The sequence below is a fragment of the Anser anser genome (genome assembly GCF_964211835.1).
Source record: "Anser anser genome assembly, chromosome: 9".
Classification (NCBI taxonomy): Eukaryota; Metazoa; Chordata; class Aves; order Anseriformes; family Anatidae; genus Anser; species Anser anser.
In genome coordinates, this window is record NC_139729.1 from 18882509 (window position 1) to 18902802 (window position 20294).

Below are 20294 nucleotides of genomic sequence, written 5' to 3' on the forward strand. Positions count from 1 at the left end.
CGAGGGAGTAAGGGACAGAAATGAGACCAGGGAGAAACCCTGCCCACGGTCACAGCAGTCAGGGAACTTCTCCTGCGCGTTCAGCTGTGGGAAACGCAATTTAACAAGGCCACGGGGGCTGGGGAAGAAGCAGGGGCGTGGAAAGCCCTGTGCTGCTGCTGGCTGGAGTGGGAAGAGTTTGTGTGTGCTGTGAGGCGCTTCTGTAATCGAAAGAAAAATGCACAGAACCAACATTTCTTCCCTTCTTTGGACGGTAGGAATGTTTTAATTGAGAAATTTGTTTTAATTACATTAGGTGATATCACAGTCTATTTTACAAGTTCGGGGTAAGAGGATGTGTGGACCAGTTACACAGAAATCCAGTGAAAGGATAAAAACCTACAACATGAGAAAATGAAAAGGATAACTTAACCCCCCCCCGGAACGAAACGCGTTGAGAGCTGGGTGTGAGTAGAAATGGGAGGTTATACCAGGTTCCAGAGAAGTACAAAGGATAAAACTAACATAATTTACAGTATTGGTTCTGCATGACCATCGTTTGCCCATTTTCAGAGACAGCCTCTATTCCCCAACGCACCGCCGAGCAGATGGTCCCGTCTCTGAGGGTTTGGTCTGGTCTTGTCAGAGGAGAAAGCAAAATAACGATGGGCAAAGGTCACAACCCGCGTTGAGCTGGTCCCCAGGGTCACTGCCTACGGGAGTGTCTTCCACTGGATAGTCAGGAGGTTCTGCACCAAGAACTGTATGGAGGAAAACTAAAACAGCTCCAAAAAGCCCCATCTCAAACGTAGAAAAGTCTCACTCTGGAAGTGCTTACGAGAAGGTCGTCATCATAGAATTTGGTTTCTATAATAACATTACCACTGCGGAGGGAAAAGAGGAGAAAAAAGAGGTATTAGAAGAGCACAAAAATAGTAAAAACCGGCTGCCCCTTTCAATACTATCACAAACTCAGGCTGACATCTTGCTCCCCGTATCACTAGCTTTAGTTTAGAGCCCCGTGCAGTGAGTGCCGTGTCCCGATCCTGCGGCCATCAGGGTGAAGGATTTCTCCACTGCATTCCCACGTGGAGCAGTTCCCCCCATCCCTACGCTGCCGTCCCCCTTCTGGGCTCAGTACCATGTAGGCTGCAGAGTGCTCACAAAGAGCAAACTTCTGCTCGCTTCTACTGGTGAAAAACCAGCAACGCATGCACCTTCAGCCCCCCCCCCCCCAATCAATTCTGAAAATCAATTAAAGTTCTTTTTTTTAATACCCCAACTCTGTCCCCTAGTGTGGAGCTACTTCATCCAACCTGCCGTTTCCCTCAAGAAGTGCTTTAATACAAACGTACAGCCGTATTTTATGCAAACTGTAATGGAAATGTAGATTTGGGTGTGACAAAAAGCTCTGGTGAGTCAACTTGCTGGCTTTGAGATTCAGACAAAGGTGAGAAGTTTTCCTTTGGGTCACAAAACCCCTTGGGATTTCTTTGGGCTAGTGATTCTCCTCAAGAACGACTTTAAGAAGGCTCCAATAGGAGAGAGACACTGCCCACTGCAAGTGGACAGACTCCAGGGAAAGAACGGGAACACTGGAAAATCCTCAACGTCATTTGGGAACTGGACTCTAACGACTCCCAGTCCAGAAAAAATGACGTGATTTCCTGAGACGGTCAATACCAATTGTCAGATGTCTTTGTTTCTTTACTCTGGGTCCTGAACTGGCACCTCCTACACTGACTGAAAGCCACCAGCCCTGGGAGCCAAGGACGTGTGTGGCACCTACAAGCTCCTGAGCAGGTTGTGTCAGGGAGCACGTGCCTAGCACCAATACTTTCTTCTGAGCCCGCTATCTCTTTGAAACGTGCTGTGAGTAGAAATCAGTGATGGCGTTTCCCATCCCAGTGCCTTCTCTACACCACTGGCTTTCCTCCAGATGGAACAAGAGGGAAAACGCTGGAGGGGGAGGTCTTCCAGAGGACACAGTGACCTTGTGGTGAGACTAGCTGCTATCTGCCTCGTGTTGGCACAGGGATTCCCATACCCTTCTGTCTCTGCTGGCAACACGCTCCTTGTGTGTGTGCCAGCACCCATCTAGCACCGCATCAGCCACAGCAGGGAGGGTGGCCTTTTGTCCGTGAGTACAGCTTCCCAGGGGCTTCCCTCAAGGAGCTTCCCTCAAGGAGCTTTGTCCTTCATCTCACTTCTCCCTCACCTCACCAAAGCTCGTGCCTTGCTGTTCACAGTCAGAGTGCTGCCCAGCACGCGTTACTCTGATCCAAGTCCTAGAGGAGCGCCCAGAAGTCAACGTGCAAACCGCGGCCAGGACTAGGTGTTTATGAGGGAAGCGTGTGAATCCCATTATAGATTACTGTAAAATGACTGTTTCCTACCTGTTAAGGGTATTTTATCCTCAGATGCAACTCCATATGACTAAATGCATAGTTTATACTCAAATGTAAGGACACAAAGCTTGACAAAATGGTACAGTGATGGAACAAACAGTTGAGCAGCTCCCATGGGTGATATACTGCCTGAAAAACACCCACCTTGGACAAGATTCAGTCTCCAATAGCTGGATTTGAAAGTGGTCCAAACATCTATTTTTGTTTGCCCATTTGGATGTTAAGGGGTACTAAGTTGCAAAGCATTTTTAAATCCTTTCACAGACCACCTTTCAAAAAAATAAAGCAGCTCTAATAAAGGACCAGTTCCAGTTTCTCTAAACTTTTATTGCTATATTAATGCAAATTGGACCTATGGGAAAGCAGGTAATGAGGTTGGCTTCGCCCCTTTTATCTCTCAGAAGCTAATAGCAGTGAGGGTGACTCAGAGTCGGTAGCAGCTCCCTCTCTTCATTCCCACTGCGGCCCCCAAGGAAATGTCATGCACTGCTTTTTCTTTGCCTGCTCTCAGATTCTGTAAGCCCAAGGCACTCACGTTAAAACGTTAGCTGGCATCATCTGTGATTCAGGTGCTGCCTCTATCAAGGACTGCCAAGTGTTTGTGGAGTTAGGAATCACAAAACCAAATTCAAAGAACCATTCTGCAAAGTAAAAAGAAGATTCTGAGGCATTTGAAAGAAGAAAAAAGTAATCCACAAATGGTCCTTTTGCTTTTCACCTGACAGGCTGGGGAACTCCCTAAACTGTCTTACTGTGGTGCCAACATTTTACATTTACATTACTTTGTAAATTTTAATTTTACATTACAACTTAAAATGCACTGAACCCTGCCCTCCTCCTCATGTAGATACTCCCTTTCTGTATTAGCTGATGGAAACGATAAACTCATGCCACTTCCTTAGCATTCGATGGAAATTCCATCACACCTCATCGGGAACAGGGAAATCACATTCCCCTTCTCGCAGACATCCTGCGGATCCAGTTCAGACGAAGCATCCAACTGGCTGCCCAAAAGACAAGGAGCTCAATGTTTATCTGCCCCTCCTTCCCCCAGATTAGGAGTAATACCGCAGCCAGGGAGATGAGACGTGCTGCGTGGAGCCGTGGAAGCAACACCCAGTGGCACTGCTGCGCCCAGAGCAAACCAGAGGCTCCTTTAGTCCAGCCTCCAGCCTGGCAGAGGCCAGCACAGGGTGCTTCTGAGGAAGACGCATGAATCCCCACGATGTGTGACACTGAAATAACCTGTTTCCTAGCCTCAGGCAGCCTGTGGTGGATTTATGCCCTGAGGCATGATTACCCAGATTTTTTGCTTACATAACAAAGTGTTAATACACTTATGAAATGCTATCCCTAATGCTGTGGCCCATTAGTCCTGATAAGATGAGTGCTTCAGTGCCACTCTGAAAAATTAAAATTACTGCGTTCAACCCATTTTAGTTCCTCTAATCCCCGCGACGCTGGGGTTCACTCCCTGCGCTGCAGCAGGGCCGCACGCAGAGCAGATGCATACCTTCTAGACACTGCCCTTTGAAATAAACTTTCTGTTCCAGTCGGAATTTTTCCATTTGTTCTGCTGAGGAAAAGTTTAACTCCCGAGACACTGCTTTGCATTTCAGGATTTTTTTAGGAACTCGAGCTGTCAAACAGATAAACAAGCATTATTTGGACACAATAAAACAAACCCAGCTGCTTCAGGTGAAGAGTATATACAATATACTTGTCAGGTGCTATTAGAGAATACTTTGAAATAACGATTAGTGCAGTACAAGATCGTAGCAGTAGGAGAAAAGCAAGCACAAAGGACTCTCCCTACTTTGCTTTTACATTTGCAGGTGTGAAATCCAAACCAGGAATGCCCAGAGCCAGGAATGAAACTGGTGACAGAACCAGGAATACTACACTGACTTCACAAACTACTAGCTCTTAACTTTCTATTACAAAAAAAACATGGCTCTTCAAGTCAAAATATTGAGATGCAACTTAAATTTTTACTTTAGGGAATGTGCTGAAGATCACACAGCCAAAGGGCTGTTTGTACATCAGGCACGTTAATCCTTCTCACTTCTTCTCTTTCAGACCGGGCATCCCCAGCAAACCACAAGCAGCTGCTTCTCAGCCCAGCGGCACTGTCTCAGCCATCTCCTGTAGCTCTAGGAAGCCATCCTGTAGAAGCAGATGAAACGCCTCTTCCCTGAGCGTTGAGCCCCATGCAGGCAGAAAAGCCAGCAGCAAACAGCACGGTTTGAGAGAGGCAATCCGAGATGTCTGGGCTCTTGCAGCGGGTGAGATCTCTACCTATTAGATATTTCATACGGCTTTTTTTTAGAGGTGTATGGGTAAGAGAAGGGGCAGTTTGGGCACAGGTTAGTACACTGAAAGGTCCAAATCAGAAGAATAAGGTTGGGGGTGGGGGAACCAGTATACTAAAAATCTCCCAAGCCTGTCATACTTAAGTGGTGCGATTGTACATAATCCTTCCTGCGTACCAGAAAATGTTTCATGTAAATCTATTAAAAATAAAGAGGGGAGGGAATACAGCTGGTACGTGCTTTATGTGCCAAACTAGTCCTAAATGGAAAGGCTATCAAAACATCCATGAGCAGACAGCAGGCTGCTGTTTAATAAAAGTAAGAGTCTTCCAAACCCCTGGCATATCCACCTAATGTAAAACAGTTTAATGGAGCAGGACCTTGCTATGAAAGCCATCTAGAGAGCTGGAGGGCAAGGGAATGCAAGCTACTGCCTATCCCATGGAGAAGTACACAGTCCATGGTTTGCCAAAATAAAAAAATAAATAAATAAAAAAGAAAGTTAAAAGTGCAAGAGAAGAGTTTTAAATGTAAAGCGCTCTAATTATTTTTAGCCTTTTTTTTTTTCAGCCTGGAAATCTGCATGGCACCATGCTTTACTGCCCTCACAAGTACAGACTCCAGCCTGTTGTGAATAAACATCCCTTTGCAGTTAAGTGTAAAATGACTTGTTAAAACTATTCTGCAATTTAGTAATTAAATTTCTTTCATCCCCAAGACAAACTGCTGAGAAGGTTTGCTTTAATATTGTAAAACTGCAAAATAAAAGGTTACTTTTAATAAAAGTAGGACTGTGTTGTCTTTAAAGCCTCGATCTAAGAGATTTTAATTGATATTTATACCATCAAGCTGAGAGTTTTCATTTATTTATTTTAAACACATTTTACTTTCGTACCTCTTCTTTTCTGTTAAAAAGATAGAAGAGAAAGAAGTTTGATGCTCATCAGCTAGGACCACCAAAAAACACCGAAATGCAGGTAAGCACAGACTTTATCCTAAATGTACTACTGTTATTTTTTAACCAGAGGCTGTATTTATTATACCTGCATGTTTATTAAAGCTTTTATATAGCTAACGTACTAATTCATAATTTTGATACTTAACTCTGTAAGAAAGTGATGGGTGACACATTTCTTATTTACTAAACAACTCATTTGGGGCCAAACAGTGTTTAGTCAAAAACTGAAATTCAATTAGACCATCAGTATTGTTTTGTTTTCACATAGTTTAACAAAACTATGTGACATATTTGGGATATGTTAAAAAAAATAAAAAGCTAGTTCATCCAAACATACTTTGTACTTAAAACTACATCTTTTCTTAGAGAATGAAAGGATTATTTGTATTTCCTGAATGAAAGGGACTGTGGGGACTGGCAACAACTCTGGGGACTCTACAAGTGCTGGATGTCACCCGCTTACACCTCGCTTTGTTTATGTATTGGAAGATAAGAAACTTTGCTGTTTCCCATCTCCCAGATTGCCTGCCAGTGTTGAACGCACTGTCACCGAATTGAGCTAACTGGGTATATGGAAAAACTCCTGCTATCAAAAGCTGATTTAACTTGTTGGTAAATTCGACTTCCAGGTACTCAGGCAGTGATCTGCACCACATTCAGTGGTTTAGCTAAGGCTTCAGCAGCAATCTAATTGCACATTAATATTCTTTTAATTTAATCTAAGCAGTAAGTTTGGGTATTAACAGAGCATAATGATTTGAAATTTAAGAGTTAATTTTAAAAATAAATTTGTACTTAAATATAAATCACTTTTAAATTAAATATAATTCATTCACTCTGCTATATATTTGATTGCTTGCTATGTCTAGACTGTGATTTGCCCTGAAAGGCCACAGAACATACACACGTACAAGTACTGTACAATGACTTTGAGACATACATGGCCTCCATTTTAAAGCAATTATCCTGACTGTTTGCCCTCACTGTTTCTGTTGCAAGACTCTAACAGAATCTCATTTCCCCACACCTTCTAATTCACGGTCAGATTATCCTTCTTTGCTGGACACCTCTCTCCTTTCCTAGCATATTTATTGAGAATAATCTAGCCATCTCAGCCTTCTTTCCTTGCTAAGCTATACAAGAATGGCTTTTTTCTTCTCTTTTCCAAAGGAGGACCATCCTCCCACCCTTCATTTTTTCAGTGGCTTTACCTAACTGCTCTTCTCCGCACCTGCTCAAGTTTACAGTCATCCATCTTTTAGATGGATGACTGAACTGCACACCAGATAAGGTCTGAACAATCCCTCGTACAACGGGCATTAATCTCATGCCAGAATATGCTTTAATTAATTCCCCAAGCTCCTCTGATGGAGGTGAGTGTTCCTGTTTTATATGTGAGGAAAATCTGAGACGTGGTGAGGCTGATCTGACTTGCCAAAGTGAGAAAGACGGCAGGAAATGGGGCAACACAACGAACACTCATGAGCGCAGCTCCAGCTGCCCGCTCTGCCCCAAAGCACACCGTCCTGTGGCTTACACTGAACCCAGGCGGTGTCAGTCTGTTGAGACAGAGAGAAGAGGCTTCAAAGACCAGCCACGTATTCATGTGAAGCTTTTGCAGAATAAAATCTGTGAAGAATGGGAATTTTTTTGGCTGATTTTCTTCTGCTTTTGAAAGTTTGATTCCTCGTTTCTCCTGGGTCTGCTGTCAGGTGCTGTAGCATGCCAAACACTGTACAATTATTTCAAGAAGGCAAAGTATCACTAAGCCACAGTTCAAGATATTTAGCATTACACTGATGAATTATTGCATTTACTTTGGAAGTTGTATTTCAATTGCTTTACTACAGTTGTATTTGAAAGGGCTGGAATGTTTTTCTTTAATATAGGCACCTTGTACGGTGGGTGTGAGGAACTGTCTGTTAAGGTCTGTTTCCTATTGACAAACCTGTTGCTGTTAGCAGTGGCATGATATTAGGAGTATGGGTTAGCAAGGCTGAAGGCGACAAAGCTTGGAAAATGCTAACCACTGAGTCACGGCTTGGCCTTCCCCCAGCTCTGACTTGCCTCCTCCATTCCTGGCATCAGGTCCCCCCCCTTAAACTGAGGCAACCTACTACTGGTCCTAAAAGTGAACTAGGACTGCAAGCCGGAACTCAGTCCTTGACGTTTAACCAAAAATATGTCGATGCCAGCATCACAATTAAATGATCAAGTTGACTCCACTTGCTGGAGATCAGCTGCATGACACTCACTTAATAGGAAAGTCTTCAAATTAATTCGGTGAGGTCAGGCTCTTTGCAGAGCCAAAGCAAAGCTCCTGGCAAGGGACATTACCTATCACAGTGCTTTGTCACAAAGGGGATGTGTAAGGGACAGTGGAGTCCTCTGCCACACGGCAAGGACAGAAATGAAAGGGCACCAGGCTGCAATCACAGAGGACAGCAGAGCAGAGCAAATGCAACACGTATGCCATTTTAAAGCAGAGGGCAAATTCAGTGCAGGAGAATATTAGGTCAGCTGTGGCCAGAAAAGGCAGAAACTGTGTATGTTTCTTCCATGCTGGTTCTCCATTTGACCTGTACTTTGACCAAACCCTGCTCCGTTATATGGAGAAAAGTCCGGATCTCTTTATGCTTTTCGTTTTGCAACCAACACCTGACCTAGCAAAGGCCAGCTGCTCATTCCTTGCCCAGCTGAGCTCCCAGCCGAGCGCTGTTCAATGCATCCCCTTCGCCAGACACTGATCCATCCCCACCCTTCCCCACACGGCCCCGGGTCATTGTGCTGGAAGCTGCTAAGGGACTGAAGTCAGAGCCAGGACATCTGTCCTCCAAACACGGGTACGCCAGCAGCCCTGGTGACCCAGACGTGCAGCACGGCCCAGCCCCCAGACACACAGCAAAGCCACACAGTACCTTCATGCTCCACTCCAGGTACAGACAGATCTTCTGTTCCTTGCCAGAGGATTTTCCCCGTTTCTGCATCCCGAAGATTCATCCAGTTTCTGATTGGGAAGCAATTAAGGAAAACAAGCTATCCACATTCCGAAATGCCATGCCCAGTATTCTTTCTGAAGCCCTAAAAAAGGCTGCTCCAGCTGAGTTTCAGGAATGTTCTCCAATTCTCAGGAGGCCAGGGAGAAAAGACAGGGAGGAAATAAATGAACAAACCAACCCTTGACCAGAATTAATGCAACGAGAGCTGTATAGTCACAGATTCGGTTTTCACTTGGACTGAAGCTTGTTAACCTCATTTATCATTTTTCGTCGCTTCTAAAGGATAAAGACAATGTCACTGTGCTGCGGAGAAGCAAGACCACTGCTAACAGTAACAGATAATTCCACACAAACAAATGTTCTTCTCCAGCTAGAAAAAGAAGTGCTTCCTATAGAACATTTGAAAAAAGAACAATACCCGATCACACTTATTTTTTTTACTTAAAAATATTAATACCAAGGGTTGTTCTATGGCTGCTGACCTGGTAACAGCCGCTCACGGGAATTCTTCAGCTGCTGAGCACTAAGTGCAGAGACACTCTCACTTCACTCTCAGCAAGTGAGGCTGTGCCAGCCTGCAGAAAGCCCGGGTCAGTGAATTAGTAAGGTTACAGACGACTATGAAATACTCACATTTTCCGAGGGACAATTAGCGATAACCTTAAGCCTACCCTTGAAAAACCTCTCCCGTGACATAACTCAGATATTTACATGTCAGAGTAAGCAGCCTGCACGCCTGTCCAGTGCCTTTCTGAGCAGGGTAGAGCCTTCGGTCAGCCCCAGGCCCCGTCGCAGCCTCGTGCTCTGCAGCTCATTGCTGCATCGGACGAGGTCCTGGGAACTATCTGGGAAAAGGAGAGAGGGCAACTGCTCAAGGAGCTGACTGGGGAGGCAGAGGAACAGATGAGGACAACATGGGCCTCGACAGAGGTATAAATAGGAGCTGTGAGATATGCACAGTGAATTCATTCTCTAGCATACGCAGTTTCCAGGCAGACTCTTGACATTGATCAAATTTTTTCCAGAACTCCAGGGAAGAAACAGATGCTTCAGCAAATTTCGGGTTACAGGGTAGCATTTGTTTTAAAATTCTCTGCGTGGAGGAGGGAAGGGAAGACGGCTGCTTCAGAAAAGGTGTGAAGAACCTTGCCCTTCCTGAAGGTTGGCCAGACTTTCCATGTCCCAGCGAAAGGGAAAGGGAAGAAAGGTAAGGGTGTGTTCACAGAGGCACGGCCTTACAGCTTCCACCATGTAGGAACGACTCGTGTGGGAAAAGGGAGCATGGCACAGGCTGCTCGTGTCCTTCCAGACTTGTTCTAAAACACACACTATCTACTACTCGATCCGGGATTAACCCAGGAGGGACAGGGGAGAAGGCAGAAAGCATCATCCCCAGAAAGCACCGTATGCCACCTCCATCTCCTGGCAGAAAGCTTGAAAGTTGAAATCTCTCCCCAAGTACCAAAGCAAAGGAGATGGGGGCTGCAGGCAGCAAGACAGAGAGAGAAAATGAGCAGCAGCACAGCAAAAAGAACCTGCAGCTGGGCTGGGCACTTCATGTGGTTCTGGCTGGAAAAATCGAAGTCCCCAGCCAACACAACCTGCAGGATGGAACCGCCCCAACTGTAATTTAAAACGTCAAAAACCCCTCCATTTTTAGATACATCTTCCCACAGACAAACACAAAAACTAGCCAGGGTGAAGCTATTTGCATAGAAAGCAGCGTGCAATCTATCAAATGCCACGTACGAGAGAAAAATAACAAATGAGACAATCTGAGCATCTCGCCGACGAGTTCATTTATCTTCACAACACCCTGCGATGCAAACACTCTTCACTATTAGCAGTACAGTAATTCGGCAAATTGGGCACTTGATTACCAAAAACCTGTATTTCCTTTAAAAAATGAGCCCCTTCAGAAGTATCTCCTTGCTATTTGCTCACTGTCGCTGTCAGTGGGTGTTATGAGCTCCCGGGTCTGGCTGGAGGCTGCGTAGTGCCAAACGGGGCAGCAGATGTTCCCCCAGTAAGAGTAAATCCAGGCAAGATCTCCTGCGCCATGCTTTGAATTCTGACTGTCAAATTAAAGATCAAGAATAAATAAAAAGCTGAAGACTACATCCCTGCTGGTGAGGGCATGCAGGTCAGCAACCGAAATCCACCTGCTATTCAGAGCACATACACGGAGTTAAAATATGTGCATCCAGACATATTTTAAGGGCTCAGAATACTCTAGCCAGTTCACAAGTTTGTTTGTTTTTTTCCCAATAACCAAGCATTATTAAAAGGCAAGAACAAACCATCAAATCTCAGACACACACAATCCTCTTCTACCGGAAAAAACACTTCAAGTTCAAGAGATGTGCTCTTAAAAGAAAATCTTTAAAAAGAAATAGACATCTGAAAACAATTTCCTAAGTCAAAACTGAGACCGCTTATAAAACTTAACTGCAATGGAATTTTACAAAAAGGCAAAACCCGTCACAAGTGATTTTTTGGCAAGAGAATACCTGACAAAGCAGCAGCTGTACTGCTTACCTAGTTAGCAGCTTATCACACTATTTCTGTCATCTTGGACAGAAAGGCTGGTACTAGGACATACCCCAGAGCGAAGAAAATGGAGATCTTGAACCAAACCCACACACACTGTTATCTTCTAATGTGTTTAATTGGTTTAAGATTCTTCCATCCCAGCGTGAGAGATATTGTTACTAAAAATAAAAAGTGCTCCATCTTCTGAGCAGCAGTGGAGACCTGCAGGCAGGATGAAGAGGGCATTTTGAGTATTACTGAAAAGGAGAAAGCAAATTAATGCAGGTTTAACGCAATTACTCTTTTTGGAGAGGCTCACGCCAAGTCACCTGGCAGGGGTAGCTATGGAGAGCAAGTAGAGGGCCATGCAGCTACAGCTTTGTGAAGTTAATATACATTTTAAAAAAAAAAAAAGCACAATTGTATATTCCTAATTCTGCTTCTCGTTCTAAAATCACAAGAACACTCTCCCACCATTAAATTTTCATTCTCCTGGCTTTTGGGGGATTTTTTCGTAGGAAAGAACGTCTGATTTAAGACTCAATAGATCAAATACTCCTCAATCCTGAAGGCAAGGAAGGATTAGGTAGAACAGCAGAAGGAAGGGTGTACTGTTGATCTATTTATATTCCACCACCTATTGGGTCAGCAAAGTCTTACGTAAAAGCTTTGTAGTAGCTGGAATTTGACTTGCTTTATATACATGACATGAATTAGCTTCCTCACAGACCTGCTTTGCCCAGCCTGATGAAGTGAAACAGTTTCTGAATCTGAGTTTTGTTGTCTTGAATGCCTCTGATCTCAGAACAGAAATTCTTTTTTGTATCTGTCACAGACATCATTTCCTTCAAACAAATCAAAAGATACATACCTATCTTTAAATGGTTTAGCATTGCAAAATATTCCCATGTATTACCACACTGGTAATTAAGAGTAACCTTGAAGGAAAAGGATGAGTACAAGCGAAATTAATCATCAAAGTACTATGGAGTTAAAGTTCTCCCCAGTCTCCCTGACTGTTATTTGTATGCTGTGATGTTTAGCACTTTCTGAATATCTGAATGGCTGCAGCGAACAGTGGGTGTCATTTCTTCCATTAAAAACTGGTCTATTTTTCATTCTGTTCCTTGCTGTCTACACCTTTCTAAAGCCTTAAGAACTGCTGCACTATTATCTCTCATAATAAAAGCAAGCCTAATGTTCCTAACCACTTCTGGACCGGAAGGTCTTTCATCATCTTTGCCAACCTTTTTTTTTTTTTCTTTTTTTGTACAAGAAATGCAGCATTAAGAACAGTTCTCTACAAGTCAGGCACAAACAGGATCTCAACAATCACCTGGAAACAAGAATTGTCCTACAGGATAAATGATGAAGAGAAGGTAGAGCTGGAAGCCCTGGATAATTCAGACTCACATCTTTGTTGCAGACCCAGAAAAGCTTCCGATCTGGACTGCCCAACTCTTCTGCACTGCCCAACTGCCACTCCTGATTTCACGTTCTCCTGCAAGGCAGACACAACCAGGCCCTCATGACGTGGGTGAGCGCGGTACTTCAAAGAACGGTACAGGTAAGTAGGGATCAGCCTTTAGGGGTTGCATTTTTATCTGACGTGTATTTTTGCAGAAGAATCCTTTTTTTTCTCAGAGGTTTCAATCCGGTCTGAGGAGTAAGGACCAAAATAAGTTACGCAAAAAACTACCAAACTACAGGATTACAGAGCAGACCACCCAAAGAGCCTTATGCTCCTGCTCCACTCCTGCCGTTCGTCCTCTAATCTTCCCAATCTCTAATCTCACTTTTTATCACAACTCCCAAATCCCTCTCCCACAGAACTCTTAATTGTGTGCTTACATTTAGGCATGTGCACACATACGCTGTTGAATCAGGCCCTAAACTCACCCTGCTTACACACAGAAGAAATGCTGCTGTCTTTAGTGTGTAATAAAAAGCCCAAGTGTAAATGTTGGCAATGTGGGAAGAGAACAGGAGTCTTTTCTCCTGAGGCTAAGGCAGAAATTCTGTATAAAGTCGTACCTGAAGGAACAGAATGGGTGCCCATCCGTTCTGTCTAGTAAGAGAAGTACCAAAACAAACTCACAAACTGGAGGCTGTTCCTCAAACATTACTGAAGCCTTGGCTATAGAACAGTCACCTTCTCCTGCTTTCAGGCAGCAGCATAATCTCCTCTCTTCCAGATTAGTCAGACAGAGAGCTATGACAGCTCTCAGGAGCAGGTACTTCTGAAAACTCTGCTATTATAAACCAACTTCCCTGGAGTGACGCACGAGATATGGGTTACTGTGCTTCTCCAAAAGGTGGGAGGTGCTGAGGACTGGGAAGGTGCTCCATTAAATCCTCAAATGGAAGGAAGCCAATTATCCCTTCAAAGCACTCCCGACGCTCCAGTACTCGCTGTACAACAGGCTGCTTCTAAAGTCTCCTGCACGGAACAAATGGCTGTGCAACAGAAGCCAGGGAGATCCATGGATTCACGCGAACCACATGGCAAAATGCAGCAAAAATCTCCAGCAACCAACAAAGTCCTCTCACAGCAAATTACGTTATCAGAGGAATACACTTAACAGCTACAGCATCGCAGCAAAAAAAACCAACACAATGCTATAAACCTCGTATACTTTGTACTAAACTTCTCTTTCTGCAGGATTCCCCCCTACACCTTTGCTTGCAGAAGCTGTCCACACGGATCTATCACCAAAACATATCGTCATCTAACATCGGGCTCTCCTGGATTAAGCTGTGCTTGGCCCATGCTTGGAAAGACAGTCACACGCATTACTCAATACCATGTCAACCTTACGTCAATTTTAATAGAAAATTATGCTAATAGGGCAGAAGCTAATACTGCTACATTATATTATATTAAGCAGACCTCAAATCAATTCTGCTATGCAGTAAGGTTGGTCCTGTTGTTAAGCTACAGCATTCATTAGTGCATGTCACGTTCTTCCTGTAAGAACCTGACAAAGACACTCTCTGCACCTTGGGTAGTATTTGTGAAGATGAGCTATGTCCCCACCCTCAAAGTATTTTCTGCTTGAACCTCTTCATATCTATTATCTTAGCAGCGCTCACGTTGCAGCCCACTGTAAATATCTAAAAGAAAAACGCAACAGAGGTCAATTTGCAGTCAGATCAGCTGCAACGAGATGCTAATCGAACTGGAGAAATACAGAAGCCATTTCACTCAGTACAATCATGTCCTACATTTGCCAATAAAAATGTTATGTAGATTATCCAGTTTAACATCTGTGCCTTATAAACAATTTAGTTTGGGTAAGACAATTATTATTGACTATTTTCATCAGAATGGACAATTAACAGACATCTCTACTCCACAGCATCCCAGTGTCATCATGAAGCATAATAAGGCACAGAGTTTGCTTTCAGTTAGTTTCCATCTAATTTTCACTCTTGTCGATTTACTGTCTGAAAACATTCATGTACTCTTACAAAAACAACGCAGAGAGCTCCTAAACTCTGAGAAGAGGATAAATGTCCAGCATGGGCAGGCGCGGTGCGAGAATGCGTTTTGTTTCTTCAACAACACTGCAATATTGCAAACTGAGCCAGGTTTCCATTTCACTGACTTTTCCTCTCCCTCAAACCAAAAGAGCAAGAAACAGATGGATGTTCGTTCTGAAGAAAAGGGTTACAGACATAATGAGATGAAGCCAAAAGGTAAGCATCGTTTCCTCTAGAAACAGATGTTAAGATGGTTCTGAGAACCAGACAACAGTGCCAAACTAAAAGTGAGCTGAAGCAATGCAGTGGTTCTATGCTGCTTTCTGCTACCTACGTTTTTTAGGCTTTTCTTTGGCTTCTCTGAACAGGTTTGACAGAATTCCTTTATAGCAATGCCTCAGCAGGAAAAATAACATGAGATCACATCTGGAGATTGCTTTACATCCTAGGTAGTAAAACAATCAATAACTCGAAACACTCAGCATTGTTTGCAGGACCATCTCAGAAGCATGAACTGCACAAAGAAAATTATTTTCTTTCTTCCATTGCATTACCACTCAACTCCTCCCCATCCTTCCTGCATTTTAAATGGATCTTAAAAATCAGCATGTTAGAAAAGCTTGAGCTCATGCTAAGAAACCTCTGAATATTAACATAATTAATGTCATCAGTGATACTCTGAGTTTGCAGAAACAGCAGGTGAATCAATGGGAATGATGTATTCATCCGAGAAAAGAATGTGACCTTTAAAATCCATAGGGCTTTATCAGAATGCAATTTTAAAGTGGCTTGCTTGTAGCTCGACAGAAAGAACAAACCTGAATGTAGCCGGGAGAGACTGCATACACAAGGGAAACTAAAAATGCAATTACAACATAAAACACTGGGACCACCTTGGCGCAGATGCCCACCTCTACAGCAAGGTGTGGCAGCACGCAGGGCAGCTTCAGAAGCCACCCCGAGGAACAACATAGGAGGAGAGGCAATTAAAAGAACATCCCTGCAATTCAAACCTGCCTGGCTGGAGATTTTTATCCAGAATGCTTAAAATTAAGTTGTTCCAAAACAATTTGGAAGAACGAGTGTGCGATTCAGCCTGCCCACTCTTTGATTTCAGCACATCACCCAATTTTCCTTCTCACGAGGGAGTGCTATGAAGCGATCCAGCGATTGAAACAACTTCATTTCGTCTTAACTACTTCAGGACATTCAATCTTTTCAACACAGCCGAACTATTATGATAATATTTCAAGGTTCTCAGCAATAAGTGAACTGGAGGGAATTTCATGGAAATAATCTATCAAGGGGCTCTGGTGGATAACTTCATTCTCACAGATGAGGTTGTAACCAGAAGCCCCCAGAGGGATTCACCTCCCTGCAAACCGTTGTGGCCCGTCGTTCTGTGCACAGCTGAAACACAGGATGTCGTGACAGTCGCTCAACGAAATTAGCTTTAATGGAATGAGGTATTCTGAACCTTATACGTTTCTTTATTTTACACCATTATTCAATTTTTTTTTCAAAATACGCATTATATTAGTTTGCTTATAAAAGAAAACTCAGTTTGATTTCGTGCCATTTTTGCAACACTGCTGTAGTCTAAAAGGATCTTCACACTTTCTGATACCCACAGGGCAGGTCTTGAGCAGAGAAACAGACTTCTTTGACCAAATATTTAAACGGGACACGTATGGCTGCTTAGCCGCTGTTTTCATATAGTTTCACTTGAATGACCTGCAGCCTTGTGTCAAGTGTGGAAAAAAATTAAAAGGCTTGAAAAAGGCAGTTTTATACAGCACTGTTTGTGGCTGGTCGATGTCTTTATTCCTCAAAGCCCTCCGCAATAATTTCTTCACTGAGTGAAGCAATGTTCATTGAAAATGGCAGAGCTGAACATCGGCAGGCTCCCCTGCTCTTTGGTTTCGCTGTCCTCTGAACTCCAAGCAACATCTTGGTCTGAAAGTGCCCCCCCGGTAAAATAAGCAACTGACAACACAAAAAGCCACAATCACTTCCAACTGCCAGTGCTTATGTTGTGACTATAAGCTGTTAGTGTTTAATTTCTTTTTTTTTTGGTCCTTTACCTCATTTCTTCTTACAGAGCTCTGTGGCACACCAGCCTATTGAGTTGCAAAAGACTACTTCTGACAACCCATAGATTTACCAGATTCATATATTTTAGAAGATTGCGTTACTTACTGGATGTATTAATGTATCATGCATTTCTAAGAACAGATCTGCAGACTGGAAACTGATGGGAGACATTCTTTGGTACAAACTCATTCACTGTGCTGCCGGTTTGTACAGCTTCACACCGTCACATTTACCTTGGGCTACCCGAGGCAGGAGATGAATCCTGTAACTTACCTAGGAAGACAGGACGTCCACTGAACAGGCAATATACTACAGGTAAGTGACTGCTAGCTTAAACAATTCCTATTGCTTCAAAAACTTCAATTAATCTTCTCAAATTAGCTTTTTAATAACTATTTACAGTAGAGACTGTGAAGTAAACATGAAGACTTGCCCACTGCTGCACCAGGGATCAGTAAGAGAAGAGGAAAGAGATCTCAGGAGGGGTTTGGCTTCAAGTCTTGTGCTTCAACAAGACAACACTGCTTCCCTCCTTAGGCAGCCAGGAACTGTGGCTAATGGAAACTCTTACTCCAACTTGGAATGACTGCCCAGCAGCAGATTGCTGCGATCCTGCTGCAGAGCGGGTGCCAGTGGTTCCCTTCACTCCGTGTTTTTCTTGCTTTTGGTGGTTTCTCGTTCACCCTAACTAGAAAGCAGGGTAGCTCTGAGTCACTGCCAGGCATTACTAATGGAAGTGGGGGGCAGGAAGGAAATAAAGATGACTGGTTACAGAATTAGAAGTACTTTTTAGTGTCTAAAATGGCATACTAAAGCAGGGCAAAAAAAATAGATGTGTTAGCTCTGACAACAGCAGCAAAATGCTTCTAGCTAGAAAAATGAGCAAACCTATGAAACTTATCAATAATATTCTTGTCCACTGAGACATAAAAACACATGAAATATTAAATAGGATAATCATGGGGGAAAATACTATATTTGCTCCTTTGTTCATTTTAATTCAAACAGAGGTCCCTTGAAAATGCTTAATTTCCTTTTCTTTTTGCTTTTTAACTCTGGATTCTCAAGCGTATTTTGAACTCAGACATAGTGAAGTTGCTTCAATAAAGTCCAAATATGGCTCAAGTTTAACAGCACAGATTGTTTCTTTGTTCATTTAAGACAAGTAGTCAGCTAAAGTAAAAAAAAAAATCTCCACTCTAAAAATTAGAGGTGCCTCTAGTATGCAGTTTCTAACACGTTTTTATATACAAGGTTTCCTTCCACAAAATGTCATTAGATGTAAAAGGGAGCCCCATGAATGAGTGAAGACACATCACTTTTTCATGTATTCAAACTGTCCTCAAAATTGCTAGCTCCAGGAACTCCGGCAATAATTTTGCAAAATGCAGTCAGCACTTAATCTAAAGGTCAGTTTTAGGACAAGCACTGTGGCTGTTCGTTTCTGGCACAGGGAGACACCTTTCTGTACAAAGTGACCATCCATTTTGTACAGAATGACATTCAGAGACTACCATCCAAAGCGCTCTTAAGAGCTGGACCAATATAAACATATCTTTTTTTTTAAGTGAGTCCAAACAGCCTGATACCACCTTCACTTCCATCAGCGCTCTCAATGTCAGACTCCTTGGAACACGGGCAGTTCAGTGGTAGAGCCATTAGCCCTAATTTCAGAGAAAATGCCAAGTCTTGAAGCTGTTGGTTAAAATACTACAAATAAACTCTCTGTACTAGGCAGAGTGGTGCTTCCAAAACGAATGCCACGCGACCGGCTCTATTACAAGGATCCACGAATGGACCTGTGACACTGAGATATTCCATTACACTGCATTGTAACGGAACTGTATTTTGGGACTAACAGTTTCCATATCCAATAAAGATTCCCAGAGTTGGACTGCAAGCAGGCAGCCACCACAGGGGAGCACCCACCCTGTTGCATCTTGCCTTCTTTTTTCATTACCTTTTTTTTTTTTTCAGAGTCTCCTGGGGCTAGAGCAGCACAAGGTCTGAGCAGTCCTGGAATACAATACTTCTGGAAAAAAAGGCAAGATGTTCCAGCAGCAAGCTTTTCCTAACATAACTTTGCTTGAAAAATTTTCCAGTAGTTCCAGCCTCACCAGATCCAACTGGGAATGGGCAAGGACTTGGAACTCATTTTTCACTCATAGTTGTATTATTTTTATACAATCTATTAACACATAAAGTTTAACATTTTAGCGGGAAATCTTTAAAATCTTAGACATCTGCCAGAAACTGAACTCCTAAACATAGGGCTGTCATTTTTTTCTTTCACAAATCCCATGCAGAAACACGTCTATTTGTCTTGATGGATTTCCTCAATTTGTGAGGCCATCTGAACGTTTGCTGGCCTTATCAGATCAGATTGCTCCACACAGACCAATTATAAAAAGAAACAGCAGATCCATTAGCACAGATGCACACTGCAACCGTACAGCAGACGCGCAGACGGAGATAATCAGCCTGGATGGGGCTGGCGACCCCTTCCCGGGACTACTCCCGTGTTTTAGCACTGCACGCCTCTTGATGATCGTGAAGGTCTTTTCTAACCTAAATGATTCTATCATTCTGGGATTTTGAGCCTCTTCTTCCCTCTTCGGAATGAGCCACTGCCCTTGTCTACTCTCTCTACCAGAGGAATAACTTTTTGTAAAACAACTTGGTTATTTAGTTACAGGAATAGGTAAAACAACATCTTGGAGAATGAGGCAAGTGTACTTAGAAAAGCCTCAGATGAGCTACCTGGATACACTGCAAGAGTAATGGAACCTTACTTGAAGTTGGGAGAAACAAAGCCATGGGGAATTCCGCCAGTTTGAGGGGAGTGCATTTTAGTTCAACCAAGATGAGCTGCTTGGCTTCCCAACACTCGTTCTATTTATTCCTCTACTACAATCTTCTCAGTGTGACGTCTTTAATGAGGAGATCACAACTTCCTCTGTACTGGCCAGGGAGATTAAGCAAGACACACACACAACGAGAAAGCAAGAGTCTTTGAGATTTAACTCAAAATCTGTGCTGGTTTGCCATAAAGAGTTGACGTTTCAATGAATAATGGAAATCTTTCACTGATACCAGACTGCTGTTATGAGTAGGTATTACAGGATAAACACACAGAGTTTCCTTTTGAAAACAGATTTCTTCATCTCTCTATAAAAGATTTTTCCTGGGGTGTCTTATGTTCCTGGAAGATATGAATTTAATGGGGGACTTGATTGTGCCTGGCTGGCACTTAGACACACAAGCTAGGGAACAAAGAGGTTATATTTCATTTTCATAAAGCTCCATAAATACACTGCTCACTACTAGAATGACAACTGATATATAAGCAGAGCAAAGTCCATCTATTTTTTAACTGACCAGTACCAGAATTTGTAGTATCTCTTTACAAGATTCATTGGCAATAACAAGGATCCCAAGAACATAATGGAAGTAATTAACCTCTCATTTTTATGTCCACATTCATGAGAAACTGCCTTAGGATGAGAAACAGGAAGAGAGAAAAGATCAC

At 43.1% G+C, this 20294-nt stretch overlaps 1 protein-coding gene across 1 annotated transcript in view; it reads right to left on the reverse strand.

Moving 5' to 3' along the window:
- Nucleotides 1-233: 233 nt before the first annotated feature.
- The window catches only part of PDE6D (phosphodiesterase 6D), a 36867-nt gene continuing 16806 nt past the window's right edge, over nucleotides 234-20294 (reverse strand). Inside the window, exons 2-5 of the mRNA XM_083848287.1 lie at nucleotides 8576-8664; nucleotides 3901-4026; nucleotides 2923-3028; nucleotides 234-863 (exon numbers count right to left, since the gene is read on the reverse strand). Coding sequence (XP_083704413.1) covers nucleotides 782-863; nucleotides 2923-3028; nucleotides 3901-4026; nucleotides 8576-8664 — 403 coding nt within the window. The 3' untranslated portion in view covers nucleotides 234-781. The remainder of the gene's footprint in view (nucleotides 864-2922; nucleotides 3029-3900; nucleotides 4027-8575; nucleotides 8665-20294) is intronic.